At 40.2% G+C, this 15,837-nt stretch overlaps 2 protein-coding genes and 1 long non-coding RNA gene across 7 annotated transcripts; all 3 read left to right on the forward strand.

Annotated features, from left to right (window-relative positions):
* Positions 1-1,021: 1,021 nt before the first annotated feature.
* Positions 1,022-4,498, forward strand: LOC124253951. Of its 2 annotated transcripts, none has more exons than XM_046687799.1 (2): positions 1,022-1,615; positions 3,294-4,498. In XM_046687799.1, exon 2 carries the CDS (start codon positions 3,434-3,436, stop codon positions 4,466-4,468), a length of 1,035 nt encoding a protein of 344 aa, XP_046543755.1. In that variant the 5' UTR covers positions 1,022-1,615; positions 3,294-3,433; the 3' UTR covers positions 4,469-4,498. Both variants share the same exon structure in this region, with proteins under 2 accessions (XP_046543755.1, XP_046543756.1).
* Positions 4,499-7,322: 2,824 nt separating this feature from the next.
* LOC124253990 lies at positions 7,323-10,858 on the forward strand. The gene is made up of 3 exons (XM_046687844.1): positions 7,323-7,479; positions 9,978-10,097; positions 10,680-10,858. The coding sequence occupies exons 1-3, from the start codon at positions 7,422-7,424 to the stop codon at positions 10,856-10,858; spliced, it is 357 nt and encodes a 118-aa protein (XP_046543800.1). The 5' UTR covers positions 7,323-7,421.
* Positions 10,859-10,869: 11 nt separating this feature from the next.
* On the forward strand, positions 10,870-15,136 carry LOC124253952. 4 transcript variants are annotated; one of them, XR_006892354.1, is made up of 5 exons: positions 10,870-10,892; positions 12,889-13,305; positions 13,365-13,405; positions 13,560-13,624; positions 13,678-15,136. It is a non-coding gene; the product is annotated as an uncharacterized LOC124253952 (long non-coding RNA). The 4 variants fall into 4 exon arrangements; XR_006892352.1 differs by having other exon boundaries at positions 13,365-13,624; XR_006892353.1 differs by lacking the exon at positions 10,870-10,892 and adding an exon at positions 10,939-10,954 and having other exon boundaries at positions 13,365-13,624.
* The last annotated feature ends 701 nt before the right edge of the window (positions 15,137-15,837 follow it).

Raw genomic sequence — 15,837 nt, forward strand, 5'->3', positions numbered from 1 at the left:
TGGCCGTCGGGCTGAACGTTTTGCGCGGTAGTCGCGTAGACGTCGTTGAACTGATGGCGCTAACACACCTACTGTTGATGCCAAGTATGGTACGGACTGTTAAGGTTGCTGTCTAGAGCCTGTGTCAGAGGTGCATGGTTCGAATCCATCGGTCTTCGCCTCGGGTAGCTCTACGTGGACGGCCTATAAGTTGATTGTTTTGCTGAAAACGTTGCAATAAGTGCCAAATGGTGTTACTATGAACGTTGCAGCGACGAGCAACGTCACACTACGAGGTACTAGACTGAAGCATACCTTTAGCTCTCCATCTGTCATTTTCCCCGAGGCGTCACAAGTCAACTTGCTCCAGAAAAATGAATAGAGGTGTTTTTCTGACTTCAGAACATCTTTAGCTTGCATTGAGCGGAATCGTTAAGCGCCAGGTTATCAGCCCATTTAAAGTGGTAATTGCTGGTATTTTTTCTCGAACATGTCATGTTTCTTGCCAACGTCGTGCACTTCGAACATCAAATGCTTGCTGCTATCTTACGACCATTGTAATACACTCTTTCTCTGGTTCAATTTCATACAATCCTCCACAAGATTAGATTGAAATATTCCCATGTCATAATACTGTTTGCTTCTGATTATACGGTGGGGTAGCCTATGGTTAAAGCGTTGGCTCGACGCCGAAGAGCGCTGGGGTGTGTTTGTTCATGTCCCAGGCCGTGATATTGCTGGAATATCACGGCGTAAAAAGAAGAGAAAATATACAAGTGACGATTATACATGCAAACGTGTGTTTGTTCATTCAGTTTCTCTTTTTAAAATATCTTGGACATCGATATACATGCAGTTACTATTTCTACCAATGTTTATCGTCTTTGGTGCTATTAATGGAATACAATCCTTTTGATTTGAGCAAAATTAAAGGAATACTCAACATTATGTCAATGGCAGGTGTGTGTTTGCTGTATAGTTACACCACGAACCTGCAGTCACTATTTATAGACTCGGCACTGTAAACCTGGTTCTTCGTGGTAGATGCTACTTGATCTGAGAGTTCCAATCACGTGATGCTACAACCTTGACTTCGTTGAGGGTGAAGTGTTTAATAAAAACAAATTACTACCACGAACCACAGTCTTTCACCAAAGTCGCACGTTCAAAGAAAAACATGACGCAAATATGTGTGGCCATGTTACTATCACTCGTCATACAGCTTGCAGATGGACATGAAAATACTGATAATGTTATTGACCTAATCGCACGGACAGAGGAAGAAATCAGAAGCCTGAAAGCTGAAGTTCAACACGTCGAGACTAAAGTCGCCACCAAGATGCGCATGTTGAATTTGATGTTGCGTGCTGACCTGAAGGAGAAGTTAGTACCTACTTACATACACAGTCAGGTTGAAGCTTCCTGGACACAGATACTACGACAGAAGTCCATTGACTCCATGGTCAACAGTCACGTGATGTCCCACATAAGACATCTGAAGTTGGAACACCAACAGATGAAGACACAGATAAACAGCCTCTCCAGGCAACTGCGGGCTGCCATGAAGACCGAAGACTCTCGTCCACCTGACACGTCCGTCCAGACAGAACCTTCAAGTGACCACCATGTAAATCAGGTGAGACGCCCATACTGTGCTAAAACACTGTATCTTGTTCTAGATTTGACATTGAAGTGGCGCTTGTTGCTCAATTGCGAATATTTCCTTTTATCATTTGCATTCATATTCCACAAGTACAATAATGTATATGCGTATAATGTATATATCCATGTTCATCCTTCTTAAGAAGAGGGGCGGTGGGGTAGCCTAGTGGTTAAAGCGTTGGCTCGTCACGCCGAAGACCCGGGTTCGAATCCCCACATGGGTACAATGTGTGAAGCCCATTTCTGGTGTCCCCCGCCGTGATGTTGCTGGAATATTGCTAAAAGCGGCGTAAAACCAAACTCAATCAGTCAGTCTTAAGAAGAATAGGCTTGAAAACTTCACTGAGATTTAATTATATGAGCTTATTTCATTTACTATCATTAAAACAAGGACGAATAGAGACATCTTCTGAGGACATAATGACAATACTGATTGTTTTATCACAAGACAACGTTCCAGGGTGTGTGTGCGTGTGCGTGAGTGTACGGAGATGGGGGTTGGCTTCCTATTACTACCTGGTGTTGTCATCATCGTGTGTTTTGTCACCTCTCTACCCCTCCTTGACTCAGACTGGATAAGTCGAGTCATTTCGCCCTGTGGGGTTCTTCTACATTCTTCCTGCAAAGTGTTGGCGCGTGCAAGAGACGGTGTGTGGGAATGTTGACGCTGACGTGCACGTCTGCCGAGATCAACACACGGATGACCTATCGGGTTCAGATTTGGAGATCTGTGCAGGTGTGGTGCCTCTTATTCTACCACTTCTTGGACGATTAGATCTTAGGTTGAATTGAGGCTGCATAGAAATCCCATAAAGGTGATGAGGTGCTCTGGTCTACGCTGACATGTCCGGCAACTGCAGAATGAGTCTTCCATTCTTCAAGATGTCGTATGAAGATGTTGCGATTGGCATCATCCAGTCTTGGTATATCCCCACTTCGTATAAGCGGACAAAGGTGACTTACGTGTGACCTTTTAAAGTCATTGTCATTGCATGTGACTGTCACAACTTTCTCGTGCCCTCATCCTTTCATATCTTTTCCATGACATTGTCGTGTTGTCTTATACAACCATTGCGTTTGTGTATTACACCAGTTAACTAACATTGTTTCGTGAATAAACACAATCAACATTCTCATTATCGCCTATGCGAATCTTAAGCATATATGACCGCCTCCGTGGTGTAGTGGTTAGAGCGTCTGCCCGGAGAGCGGAAGGTCGCGGGTTCGATCCCCGACCGCGTCATACCAAAAGACGTTAAAATATGGTACTTGTTGGTCCCTGCCTGGCGCTCGGCATTAATGGGTGCAACAAGGACTGGTCGGCTCGGAGGCTGTATAATGTGTCTGAGTGGGGTATTCATGCTTCACTGCGGCATGGTATCTCAGTGGGCTAGCACTATAAAACCAGCTTCAGTCTGGGCTAGTAAAAGCAGCCGCACATGCACATACACATGTACACATACACACGCATGCACGTCGTCATCTGAGCGAAATATTTTAACTCCATTTCACCTCACCTCACCTTAAGCATATATATGCATGTACATGTATGTACTTATTTTTGAGAGCGTACTATGCAAAACGTGGCGGAACAATTGTCTAAGTTTACCTTTCTCCCGACATTTTGAACTGCACAATATTGTATCCTTCAGACTGACCTGAACCAAACAGACACCCTCATTTCAAGCCTGCAACAGGATGTGAGGACGTTGACAGATCAGGTGGCCAAGTTGAGCCACAGCTGTCAGACACTGAAAGAGAGAATCTGGAGTCACGTGTGGACAAGATAAGAATGAACATTAGCCATCTTGAAACAGAGACGGATAACCTGAGGGTTGCGTTTGATAGGCTGAATGAGAGTCACGTGACGAACATAGAGATTGTGAGAAACTTTCATCACGAATACATCAAGACGCCCGAGAAAGAGACTCGGGGACATCAGGTGAACGTTGTCACGCCAGATCTTGGGTCGACGTCTCCTTCTGTGTCCTCCTCCACGCCAGTGCGTGCAACACCGCCTGCACCACGGCCAACATCACATAGCAGAGGACACATGGCGAGGATATTGGTTTCACAGCTTTATTCTAACATCACAAAACACGCGACACAAATAAACATACAGAACCACTCCATGACGTCTTATCCCTACCTGGACACAAGACATGTCTGGTCCATGGTTTCTGATCCCATCTCCAGGAGGCTGATATACTCCAAGTACACCCCAGACGGTATATTTTCCTCCCCACTGGACGCTCTAGGTACACCAATAACGCTTAAGGCAGAAGTCGCGTCATACGGACTGACTATAGACGTCAAAAGGCGACTTATCTTTTACACAGGAGGTTCAAAATCAACTATCAGCCGTATGTCAGTATGGGGTAGGAAACATAGGCGTATTGTGTACATGAAGAACGCAAAAGCCTACGGATCAAACAGCGCATTGGGTATAGCTGTCGATACAAGGAGGAAAATGATATATTTCGGTAAATATGACGGATTATGGTCGATTAGTTATAATGGGGAGAATCTCCGCAGACTAAAGACCGGGAAAGACCTACTTGGTGTGACGGTGGATGGTGTCAGTAATATTCTGTATTTCGGTGAAGGGAAGAAGGTGATGAGGATGTCTCTGTCTACTAACGCCATCACCGACATCAAGGAAGTTAACGGCTTCATTTTCAACATCGTCTTCTACAACGGCAGCCTCTACACTGTCACATTTAGCGACGGTGGTGTCGATATTATACACCTGAACAACGATGGCGATGTTCATTTCGATCTTGAGAAGATGCGATACGAACGGAATGTCATCTGTCTCCTACCATAATGTGCTTGTGTCATCCATGTGTGTACACGAATGGGGGAAACGCTAGACAATACAGACAATGTTAGTAGAGTGTAGCATGGAGTGTACAGTATAGAACTAAAACAGTGAATGCTCACGATTATAGGTGGACATTTCCACTCTCTCTGCGTGGAAATCGTGCATTTCAGTTTTTCTCGATCGACAACCTTCCAGAAACTGTCCTGAAAGTCAGCGATATAACTGTATGTATGGATTCCAGGAATAAAGTTTTCCATTAAGTATGTAGCAATGGATCATAGCGTACAAAGCTGGAAAGATCTCGCCTTTTGTTTGAATTGAACCTCAGAACGTGAAACGTGTAAGATATTTTACGAATGCTTATATGGGTCATGATAAAACCTGTACCCAATCGAACACACTATATCGGGAGAATACGGATACGTTAAATATCAAATATAACTTCAAACCGAAACATGAGTCTCATGAACCTATTCAGACAATGACCTACTTTTCAGCCGAACCGAATTTTCTCGTGTGAAAGTGAAAAGAACAAACAACTATGGTTACACTGAATTCCAATTCTTTGTTGCATAAGAAAATGGTATTTACAAGTTAATTTTAATTTCAAACTTCAATAACATCGTATTTCTGTATTTTATCCGAGGTGTAGGCAGCATGACTGCCCCCGTTTGATGAGGTCGTAAAATGATTCACAATTCATCTGGCCCACTGGTTACATCTGTTATGCGTTTTTTTTGCGCTTATCCAGTGTAGTCTTGTAACGGACAATGTGATTGATATAATATCAAGTCCGTACCAGACCGCCAAACATTTCTGGCGGCAGAGCCTCGTTTTGAGATTTCCACGATTTCCGTTTGTACGACAGAGCACGCTGCGCGACGTGTTTGCAAGGATTAAAAGGAGCGTAGTGTTGCAATATGCAAGTGGTTATAGATGTATCAGATAATACTGATTCATATTTATGTTTCCATTTGAATGAATGTTTCGAAATTCTGGACTGGTTATTGTACTAAGTTGCGCAATAGGACGGAACCCAGTCAACAGGAAACGAGACTGTTGTGTAATCAATGTTTTGACTTATAATAATGAAGGCGGCGTTTTAGCGTGCTAAATAAAAAGGCCCCAAGAGAAATAAAGTAAACTACATGAAAAACGTGTTTAATCTTGACTTACAATTAGAAATGAAGAGGGTTTTTTTTTAATTATTGAGACATGTTGTCAAATGATCTGGGAACTGTTTCAGTCCCTTCAATCCGACATCAGACAGTGATGAAGGTCCAGCTGCCTGGCCTGATAGGGATACAAAGCTACTACCTCGGTGAGTTTAGTTTTACGCCGAACTCAGCAATATTCCAGCTATATGGCGGAAATAATCTGTAAATAATCGAGTCTGGACCAGGCAATCCAGTGATCAACAGCATGAGCATCGAGCTGCGCAATTGGGAACCGATGACATGTGTTAACCAAGTCAGCGAGCCTGACCACCCGATCCCGTTAGTCGCCTCTTACGGTAATGCATTGACAACTTGGCAGTTTACAGACTGTTGTGCACTTGCAAGAAATGAACTCAAGAACAGCAACTGGAGCAAGAGATCCTGTTATCCGGTAAATCTCTATGTGAACATTTTATTCCACCCATCCATGACCATCTGTTGCCCGTGGAGTTGGATATTCAGCTTCCAGACAGTTGTTCCATATTGCAGCTTAATAGTTTGCTCTCAGGGTGTGGATAGATACACAATCAAAGCAGGGTGGCAATTGTCCTGACTCAACTGCCCCCTTTTTCACTTCAAATAAGTGGTAGCACAATTGATTGACATCCCTTATTGAAGTACCTGAGACATACAGGCGGTATGTGAATTCTTGAAGTGAGTCCATTCATTCCCAAGTTGTTGGAAAGCCTTGAATGCATTGACTTTCTCTCTGCCACCAAAAGAATTGACAGTATCACATCCAGTGTATGCATGTAGTCCAGCTGAATATCCAACTCCACGGACAACAGATGGTCATGAATGAGTGGAATAAAATGGTCACATAGATATTTGCTGCACTCTTTGAAATTGAAGAGTTGTCTTCAGAATAAATGAAATGATGAGTTTTCAAAAATGCTCTTTGAACTCATAGTTTTGACGCTTACAAAATCAGGAAAAAATATGATTTAAGGGTATAAAATAACACAACTTGATATTAATTAAATCTTTTTGATCATGTTAGCACCATTTTACCTCCCTTTTTTCATTTCCAACCTATTTGCTGAATATTACCCATGTTTAAAGCTTGGAATTGACATTTTTTTAAATGTTGAGTTTTTGGCGGCCATCTTGGATTTAGCCTCGTTCTGAGTTTGAGTTACCAAACCAATCATTTTCGATATGTAGAGACCACAACCACTTCAAAAAACATAAAAGTGTTTGGTCCCTCTAAGTGGTACCGAAAAATCGTCTGGCTCATGGCCTAATTCTGCCCCATAATCCCAATGGGGCTCAGTGATGTCATCAATTCAAACGAAGGCTACCATAAACCCCTAAATACTAGTAGATCCATAGGCTGAAGCTTGGGGAAACACTCAACTCATTTCCGTGATTTCTTTATGCGGTTTAGATTTAACACACATAGATGCCAACATTGATGGAAATGTCCGAACCAAATTACTGTGTCACCTCATGAGAACACACGAAAATATTAATTAAGCAGTTAAAAAGAAAACAAATCAATGTTAATGATGTCAGTTTATCTTTATAAATACAATTTTAGCGCTAAACTGTTTATATGTTACTTGTTGTCCTATGAATAGTACATTGAGTCAGAGGTATGTCAACGACGCACCTGTTCATATTTACTTTACTAACAGTTACCTCCCTTTAGTTAGAATATCCAAAACGAGAGTCGCTATTACTTGAGGTGTTATACAGGTTACCTGTATGATTGTCGGTGACCTAGAGATCCAACATATATGGTCCAGATGGATTCTCTAACCACAATATGGTTCCTTTTAGGCTTGTTTAGTGCAAGTAAGTAGTTTTCTTGCGATATATTTGTTTGTTTGAATTATTGTTTCAGGTGTTCATGGTTTTACCTGCGAATGTTTACCTGTGCAGGAGACACCAAAATGGCGGCCTGATCAGTTTTAAGATTCTCTTTTCAAATGAGAACGACAGACTGAAACTCAAACCTTTGATTTCATTGCGATTTCCAGATTGACGAGTGTTTAATGTGTGTGACGTGTCCAGTTATAATCAATATAGAGTATGGTGATATAAATTATAACCAACACATGTAATATCCACTAGCGAACACTTCCGGTATTTCCGTAGATTGGTCAGTGTATGTGCACATAACAGCAATAACTCCACAAACTGCTGCATTGTGTGCATAAAAGTAACAATTCTTGATGATTGGTTAACATTTGGTGAGATTTGTTTAGGTGTGATTGCTACGCTACGTACATAATACCATATACATAATATACTCACTATTTCCCGCTGTGGATGATGGTGTATGTAGATACAAAATACTCATAGTGTTGGCTGAAGGATGGCTCAGGGTTAGTTATAGGTGGAGAGAGGGCCTAGATGTATTAGCCTAATGGATTCTATACCATCCACGCTTTCTGGAATTTGTACCTACCAAAAATGGTGAACTTATACCTAAACTGCTAAAGTTCCTGTCAGATTCATATTCAGTTTGATTTATCATGTTTATTCTTTAGGTCTCTGAATATCATTTAGAAGTGACACACATAAAGAAGAGACTTTTATTTTATATAATAAAGAAGTTGCATGACGTCCATAAAACTCTCTTTGTTTTTGTCATACATTAATTCACTGTTTTATACAGAAATTTGAAGACATATACCCATTTGTTTTTATATTTGTTGCTCAAAACAATCTCAGTCTTAACTAAAAACCTGTGGTATTAACATGATCACTGTTTTGAAGTAGATACTTCTCAGACAAGATTGGACCCGTGAAGGTCAGGGTTAGAATATTGATCTTCAGTAACCCATATGCTTGTCGTAAGAGGCGACTAACGGGATCGGATGGTCAGGCTCACTGACTTGGTTGACACATGTCATTGGTTCCCAATTGTGCAGATCCATGCGCATGCTGTTGATTACTAGATTGTCTGTTTCAGACTCGATTATTTACAGACCGCCACCATTTAGCTGGAATATTGCTGAGTGCGGCGTAAAACTAAATCCCACTCACTCACTCAGACAAGATTGGAAGTATAAAAAGGATTTTCTGAAATTTAGCTATTGTGTCTTAGCATTGGGGTGTCAACAGTGTAAAATGTTAGCCAAAATTTATTGCTGCAGATAACATAGAACTGATAGAAGGGAAGAATGTTTGAAATCAGTTGTTTTAGTGTTTTTCAGTTGTTTACTTCTTGTTTCAAGCTCTAGTGCTTGTGCAAACATCAAATGTCAGAATGTACATAAGTTTTGATAACTGAAATACATCTAAAATTTTAAGAATTTCATATTTCCATTGATTTCAGAAAGAAAATGTTAATTGACATGATTGGTTGAAAGATGCTTGAAAAAGTGTTCTGTTGGAAAATGTCAGAAAGATTGTTGCTTTGCCTACTGATGTACCTTGAAACACTGTTCATTATTTGCAGTTAGAATGTGCTTTTTATATTTTCTCTGAACATGCCCAAACTTCTGTGTTCTTGAGGCTGAAATGACTTTTGTACATGATCCCAACTTAGGATGTTTGGTGCCTGTTGACTTAAAATGGTATCTGCAGGACTGGCCTCAAGTCATTACTTTCTGTAGCTGTTTGGTTTCTGACCCTTGGAAAGTTTGACCTTCTCATACACCATGTACACCTGTAACCTTTTATCTTTGGCAATCTTGTCCAGTTGTAGCTGTGAATAGAGCCATGGGTGCTTTAAAATGTTTAATTGTGGCTGTCTGCATTAATCTTGTAAAGGGGAATACACCATAACTTGTTTTAGAGAGTGGTCAAGTGCCACATATACCATATTTGGTATTACACCTTCTCAGGAAAGAACACATTCTAGTACTTTGGTTCCATCAGGAATTTGAACCCACATGCTGGCTACATATCCAGACATGTGTAATGTCTCCTGACTGTTCTGCTCTACCATGGTTATCTGTGCAACATGTGTGATAAATATATCAATACTCCTATGAAGTCAGGTGAACTTCAGAGCCTTGTAGCTTATTTGTTACCCCTGACATATGAATGGTTATATGAAAGAAGAGCTAGTCAAGTAACTTCATATACCCAGCAATTCTCAGATAAATTTACAATGAAAGAAATAGCCATACAGTGATGCAAGAATTATTGAGAATTGATAATTATTTCCTAATGTTAGTTGTGCCGACAGGGCACATTGGTAATATTTCATCATCTGTGGCATTACAATATTTACCATGCTACTAAATTAAGCACTGTTTCGATCCCTGTGAGTGTCAGCATGTCTGTACAGTGATCCCTGTGAGTGTGAGCATGTCTGTACAGTGTTTTGTGATCCCCAGGTCTGGCCCTTGAGTGTTACGTGTGTGAGAATCAGGCAGACAACCGAGACAAGTGTGTGAAGACGACCATCCAGTGTCGAGAGAACCAGGACACGTGTATGACCAGGGTGCACTGGCACGGTAGGTGGTACAACTCAGTTGGGAAACAGCCCACTGGCATGGCAAATTTTAATAATTAATTTGATAATTCAAACAACCATACTGTTTAGCCTCCTGAAAGATATGAATAATTAGTATCATCCATTTCCCATTTGCATGTATGCCATATTGATCTGGCTTGGACATAGAGTAGAATTTCTGTTTAGCTTCGAGGCATGAGGGTCATGCTAGAAAATGAATTGTCTTTGACCTTATACAGCAAGAAATGGGTACCCGGTGGGAGAAGACTATTAACCTTCTAGCGCCTCACAGGGAGATTTGGTTATCCAGGGTAATGATAATCAGATTGTGTGCTTTGAGCATCCTTCGTGCGCTTTGAGCAGGATATGAAGCCTGGAGAGGCGCATTATACATATTCTTAATTAGCATGAGTCAGGATAAGTATAAAATATCAATTTTACCCAGAAAATTACATATTTATTATTACTGAGTAAATGACTTGTCAGCAATGAACAAATTCACTGGATCCATGTTGAGAAGCACTTATTTGTGTGGCCAGTTAGTGTATATGTGTGAGTGAGGGTTGTTGCCTCCTGTTTCCAGCGCCGGACTTCTGGACACCTCGCAGTGTAAAGGTTCACCATGTCTTCAAGAGCTGCAACTCCTCCAACTTCTGTGCCCGGGAGCAGCTGTCTTGGCCTGACATGCTTGCCTGGACATGCATGAGAGACTGGTACAAGGGACTACACAACGGTAAGTTCCACGCACAATCAGGACCATGACTGTTTCCAAATGATCTTCAATTACTACACAACAGTAAGTTCCACTTCAATCAGGACCATTACTGTTTTCAAATGATCTTTAACTACTACACAACGGTAAGTTCCATGTACAATCAGGACCATGACTGTTTCCAAATGATCTTCAATTACTACACAACAGTAAGTTCCACGCACAATCAGGACCATGACTGTTTCCAAATGATCTTCAATTCAAACATATCAAATATCAGTTATGGAGGATATTTCATGTGTCTAGTGAAACCGTGAAGATTCGGGCTAGAATTTGTCTTCAGTAACCCATGCTTGTCGTAAGAGGCGACTAACGGGATCGAGTGGTCAAGCCCGCTGACTTGGTTAACACATGTCATCGTATCCCAGTTGTGTAGATCAATGTTCATGCTGTTGATCACTGGATTGTCTGGTCCAGAATCGATTCTTTACAATCTGCCACCATGTAACTGGAATATTGCTGAGTGTGGCATTAAGCAACAATCAATAAATAAGTCATGTGTCAAGTGAAATATGGCGTATATGTCATCAAGTAATGTAAAAACATGATATTTTCATTAACGTCATAGCTATGAGTGAAAATAAGGTTCTACATGTTCTTCACATCACTGTTAATATACACAGGAGATGTGAGAGATCGTTCAAGGCCTGGACAACCCAGGAAGACAACGGCCCGTGATGATCGCAGCCTGGCATCGCCTGGTAAAGGCGAGAACCCTTTGCCACAAGTTCGGTTTGAAGCCTGTGGTTACCCTACAGACAATTATCCACCAGAACCGTCCAGAAATCGCCTGAGGGCACTTGGTATGAGGTTCAGAAGAGTCATCAAACGTCCTGCTCTGTCTGATCTCCTTAAGAGGCGGCGTCTGGAGTGGTGTATGGCCCGTCGGGCAGTGGAACCTGAGGACATGGAGGAGGGTCCACTGGTCAAATGAGAGCAGGTTCCTTCTCCATGTTACAGATGGTCAATGGGAGTGTGGGGGCATAAAAACACTGCTTACGTGCCCAGGAATATCCACCCTACTGTTCCTCATGGTGGAGGATCGGGTTATGATCTGGGTTTGTCTTTCACACTACTGTAAACTTCAAATGGTGACTGTCCTAGGACATCTTAATGGTCAGCAGTACATCCGGGATATTCTCCATCCAGTTGTCGTGCCTCACTTTGACAACCATCCGTTGGCTACTCACCTGATATTCATGGACGACAACGCCAGGCCGCGATCGCTCACGTGCTGTGACCGCGACATCTCCAGAATGAGGCTATCATGGCATTTCCTTGGCCAGCAATGAGCCTCGATTTGAATCCTTTGGAGCACATCTGGGACTTTCTTGGACTTTGTGTGAGGTTGAGAGAACCTCTCCAGAATCTTGCACAGCTGGAAGCTGCTTTGCATGAAGAATGGCGGCAATTGCCACTTGATCGTATCAGAAGGTTTACCAGTAGCATGAGGAGAAGGATTCAAGCTGTCATCCAAGCACGGGGATACACTCGATACTGATGCCAGACGATCAGATGTTAGCATGTGACATTCCTTGTGCATCATTTCTTGTAATAGTCAGCCATTGACAATGCTACGACCATACTTGTTCAGTGACTATTTTTGTCAAAAATCAATAGTGACCAAATCACATTGGTTACGCTATTAAAACAACACGAATTGGAATCATTGTCTTGTTTTTCATTTGCCAATAGATCGTATGTTTCACAATAGCTAAGGTTCCACTATCTTTGCAATAGTGAGAAAGTTACAGCAAGTTTTGTTTCTCATCATCCAGAAAATAGGGGGGGGTGCTTAATTAAGTTCCAGGTGTATATATAGATGATAATCAGGAATTGCATTCATCTTTCCAGACAAATGACCAAGAAATTTATAAGTTATCATGGTAACATCAACAATGGTGTGTAGCGCGGAACTGCTGAATAATGAGATTCTATGAGATGAAACTGTTGAGATGTGTACAGTTGTTGAGACTGAGATTGTTGAGTCTGGTAATAACATATATTGTTTTTGTTTCAGTTGGATGCATCAAGCATAAAAGCCAGTGCTACACTTCTCGTTGTTTCCATGGTGATACATCTGACGTTTAAATTGACAGACACACACAATATCTTGCCATCATTCCTACATATTGCATGATTAAATAAGATAGTTTATGGACGTTTTTCAAAATCATTTTTATGGACTCATTTGACCATTCCTTGAAACAATTAGTCTGAATCAGAGAAAAATAAAAGTCAACCACTGACACAATACTGACACTGCTATTTTTCAACCATAATCTCAAAATCATCAATATCTGATGGCTTACTTCACTCTGTAAAGAATGGTTTCACCTCAGGTGAATGTCATTACTTGATATAATTCATACCATAAAGAAAGGTTTCATGTCATTACTTGATTCACTTCACTCTGTAAAGAAATGCTTCACCTCAGGTGAATGTAATTACATGTACTTGATTTACTTCACTCTGTAAAGAAAGGTTTCACCTTAGGTGAATGTCATTACTTGATTTACTTCACTCTGTAAAGAAAGGTTTCACCTCAGGTGAATGTCATTACTTGATATAATTCATACCATAAAAAAAGGTTTCATGTCATTACTTGATTCACTTCACTCTGTAAAGAAATGCTTCACTTCAGGTGAATGTAATTACATGTACTTGATTTACTTCACTCTGTAAAGAAAGGTTTCACCTCAGGTGAATGTCATTACTTGATTTACTTCACTCTGTAAAGAAAGGTTTCACCTCAGGTGATTGTCCTTATTTGATTTACTTCACTCTGTAAAGAAAGGTTTCACCCCAGGTGAATGTCATTACTTGATTTACTTCACTCTGTAAAGAAAAGTTTCACCCCAGGTGAATGTCATTACTTGATTTACTTCACTCTGTAAAGAAAGGTTTCACCTCAGGTGAATGTCATTACTTGATTTACTTCACTCTGTAAAGAAAGGTTTCACCTCAGGTGAATGTCATTACTTGATTTACTTCACTCTGTAAAGAAAGGTTTCACCTCAGGTGAATGTCATTACTTGATTACTTCACTCTGTAAAGAATGGTTTCACCTCAGGTGAATGTCATTACTTGATTTACTTCACTCTGTAAAGAAAAGTTTCACCTCAGGTGAATGCCATTACGTCTCTCCATAAAGAATGGTTTCACCTCAGGTGGATGTCATTACTTGATTTATTCCCCTGGCAAAAGGTGAATATCATCTTTTACTTCATTTTGTAGGTAGGTTTCACATCAGGTGAATGTCATTACTTGATTTTCTCCACTCTGAAGAGAAGGGTTTCACTTTAGGTGAATGCCATCACTACATTTTACTTCAGTTCAGACTTATGACAATTTTGACACCTGATTTATAAGCATGTATGCATTAAATCAAACTTTCGACATGTAGGAGTATGTGTATGATAACCAGATATCCCCCCTGTCTACACAATGTATGGACATAAATAATGCATCTCATTTCATATCTTCATGTTTGCATTCCAGTACACGTCAAGGTGACAATTTCTCCTTGTTGCACCTCTACTGGGTGTGGCTTCTTTGTAAATACCCATACTGTATATTCTGCATAATGTTAATTGCAAAAAAAATAAAGTTAATTTCCATTTACTCATTTACACATTTCCAGAATTACAAAAGTTGAAGTATTTTATATCTTGATCAATGTTGTTGATACTTATTAATGTGAATAATATTTTTATACAGGGATTGTATATCATGTATATTAGTGATCAGTCTTGTACATAGATTTTAGATTTTGTATTTGTAATCATTTTAATTTCATTATCATGATTGTTAGAATGTACATAGTTAAAGACATAAACATGTGCTCTCGATAGGCTACTTACTGGACCAAATAGAAAAAACAATGACTTGATATTCTGGACAATGGATTATTGCATAGGTTGTTTTGTAAAAAGACATATTTACCATTGTTGGTAAATAGAGGCAAAATATGTTTGACAAATAGTGTGCCTCTAATTATAATTAAATTACTGTAATAGTCATGTTGTATATCACTGTAATGGTTCTGAAATCCAGTACCAAGTGACCATGTAATCAGCACAGGAAACTTGTTGATGTTGAGCACATTTTAACACACATGTATACAGGCAAAAGGAACAGCCATATGCTTGTACATACAGTACCAAGTTTTCTACATTTTATCCTAGTAACATTTTTATGTACATCAATGAATGTTTTATGAAATATACATTTTTAATAAACATTTTGAATATACAATGTGAAATCTCTTTTAGTTTTGTCATTTTGTTAACTCGGTAGTGCAGATCCTAAGCACATTGCATGTCATGTCAAGAAAAATGTGATACAGTAAAGTCATAAAGCATTTCTGGAGTTTGTTTGGAGTCACAGTTGCAAATTACTATTCATATTGCAATTACACCGTTTTTCTGAATACTTGGTTTCCTTGGTGTATTACTTTCTTGTTTTAAGAACATGTCTCTGCTGTTGATGGCTTTGATGTCTGGTTTAACCACTGAGTTTCAGTGATCACACTGAGTATTTCGAATTGCTGTTTTACTGTATACACTCATAGAAATGTGTAATTCGACACCTATCTCATGAGAGGTGCAAGTAGTGAGATAGGATAAGTATATAAATATTCAATTTATAGTTAAAATTTTCAAATTGCCCTTACTTGATAAGTATTGTACTCATAACAGAGAACTTCCAGCACACTTTAAATTCTACCAGAGCACAATGGCATAGTGCTGTATAGTAACTCACAGACAACCCATTGTTTGTGGACCATTCTACCAGAGCACAATGTCATAGAGCACTGACAACCCATTGTTTGTGGACCATAGTCCTTAGTGCTGTATAGTAACTCACAGACAACCCATTGTTTGTGGACCATTCTACCAGAGCACAATGTCATAGTGCTGTATAGTAACTCACAGACAACCCATTGTTTGTGGACCATTCTACCAGA

This window comes from Haliotis rubra, unplaced genomic scaffold (assembly GCF_003918875.1).
Source record: "Haliotis rubra isolate DU_JTF1 unplaced genomic scaffold, ASM391887v1 Scf56, whole genome shotgun sequence".
Classification (NCBI taxonomy): domain Eukaryota; kingdom Metazoa; phylum Mollusca; class Gastropoda; order Lepetellida; family Haliotidae; genus Haliotis; species Haliotis rubra.